The sequence below is a fragment of the Patiria miniata genome, unplaced genomic scaffold (assembly GCF_015706575.1).
Source record: "Patiria miniata isolate m_02_andy unplaced genomic scaffold, ASM1570657v1 HiC_scaffold_26, whole genome shotgun sequence".
NCBI classification, from domain to species: Eukaryota; Metazoa; Echinodermata; class Asteroidea; order Valvatida; family Asterinidae; genus Patiria; species Patiria miniata.
Genome location: NW_024037065.1, coordinates 4,227,276 through 4,229,019, shown reverse-complemented (window position 1 = coordinate 4,229,019; position 1,744 = coordinate 4,227,276). Strand labels below are relative to the sequence as shown.

The following is a 1,744-nucleotide window of genomic DNA, read 5'->3' as shown; positions in this document are numbered from 1 at the left end:
GGTGAACAAAACCGACCTGCAACAAGCGGTTTTAGCAGATCCTACCCTCCAGCGGGTAACTTCGTATGTCATCAATGGCTGGCCTAACAAGAAAGCTATTGATGGATTACTTCAGCCATACTCGATGATTCGCGATGAACTTTCAGTTGTAGAGGACTGTCTCATGCGCGGAGACCGTTTCGTGATACCAGAGAGTCTGCAGAACAACCTGATTTCACTTGCTCACGAGGCGCACCAGGGAATCGTACGCTGTAAACAACGCCTCCGTGACTGCTACTGGTGGCCTTGCATGGATCGCATGGTCGAAGAGGCCATACGCAACTGCTTCACCTGCCAATCCAATGACAAAACTGCCCGAACTCGGACTGCTCCACTTCAACCTGTGCCGTTGCCAGAGGGACCTTGGCAAAAACTCGCGATTGACATCACCGGACCTTTCGAAAAGGGTCCTCAGGACTGCAGATTTGCTATAGTTCTCATCGATTACTACAGCAAATGGCCAGAAGTTGCATTTGCCCGAACTGTCACTTCTAGCACAATCATTTCGATGCTAAGCCCGAACTGTCACTTCTAGCACAATCATTTCGATGCTAAATACGGTTTTCGCACGCGAAGGACTGCCCAATGAAATTGTCACTGACAACGGAGTACAGTTTACTTCATCTGAGTTTGAGAACTTTCTGCACAATTGCGGAATCAAACACTACAAGTCATCGCTTTACTACCCAAGGGCAAATGGGGAAGTAGAGCGTTGGAATAGGGTTCTCAAACAGACCCTACAGCTTGCTTCACAGGAGAGGAGAGGGTGGAAAGAGGCAGTTGTAGAACTACTCACTGCCTATCGTTCAACGCCACACCAGACAACAGGGAAGTCACCATCCGAACTACTGCACAATCGGAAGCTGATCACGCGTATGAACATTCGCCACGATAAACCACAGCAGCAGGATGATGCTGAACTTCGCAGTCGTGTTGCTCAGAGACAGGAAAAATCTCGCAACTACACTGACTCAAAGCGTGGTGCGGTTAATCCAAAGTTCAAGCCAGGAGACTTTGTACGCGTGAAACGACCAAACAAAGGGACAACCAAATTCTCTACTCCACAGAAGATTGTCAACACTAAGGGACCATTTACTTATGTGTTAGAGGATGGAAGAGTCTGGAACGCTTCAAAGCTAAGTCTATGCCCTGTAGAATTTATGGCTCAGGGTTCAAGCTCAAATGGCATTCAAAATTCCACAGCAGAAAACAAGCCTGTGGCCGGGGATGGTCAAGTTCGACATTCAACCAGACCTCGAAATCCCCCAGTGTGGTCAAAAGATTATGACATGTAGTCCAGACCTTTTCATACATATGTTCCATCAGTCAAGCAGTTAAATGACTAAATCCAGGATAATAATGGACTCATGTAATTGGGACACTTAAATCTTATCGGACACTAGATTCACCATATTTACTTACTAGGGGACTCTGAACTTTTGCTAAGTTACTTGGGGCTTTCAGAAGAATAAGGCTTGCAAGTTGAAACACAAAATTCACAGTTTGTTCAAGTTGTTGCTAATTTTACTTAATAGTTGTTACTCAAGTTCTTTCTTAAAGAGGAGGGGAGATGTTGTGTCTACATGCATTTGTGATATAGCGCCCTCCAGTGTTAGGAATGTAAAAGGGAGTTGCGTGGAACAGGAAAATACAAGTGTACGTTACTACAAAGTTGTGTCGTTTTGTGAGTACTTTTTCATACAAT

The 1,744-nt window shown here is 45.4% G+C and overlaps 1 protein-coding gene across 1 annotated transcript; it reads left to right on the top strand.

Annotated features, from left to right (window-relative positions):
- Positions 1 to 587: 587 nt before the first annotated feature.
- LOC119733857 (uncharacterized protein K02A2.6-like) lies at positions 588 to 1,334 on the top strand. Its single transcript, XM_038207223.1, has one exon. The coding sequence runs from the start codon at positions 588 to 590 to the stop codon at positions 1,332 to 1,334; it is 747 nt and encodes a 248-aa protein (XP_038063151.1).
- The last annotated feature ends 410 nt before the right edge of the window (positions 1,335 to 1,744 follow it).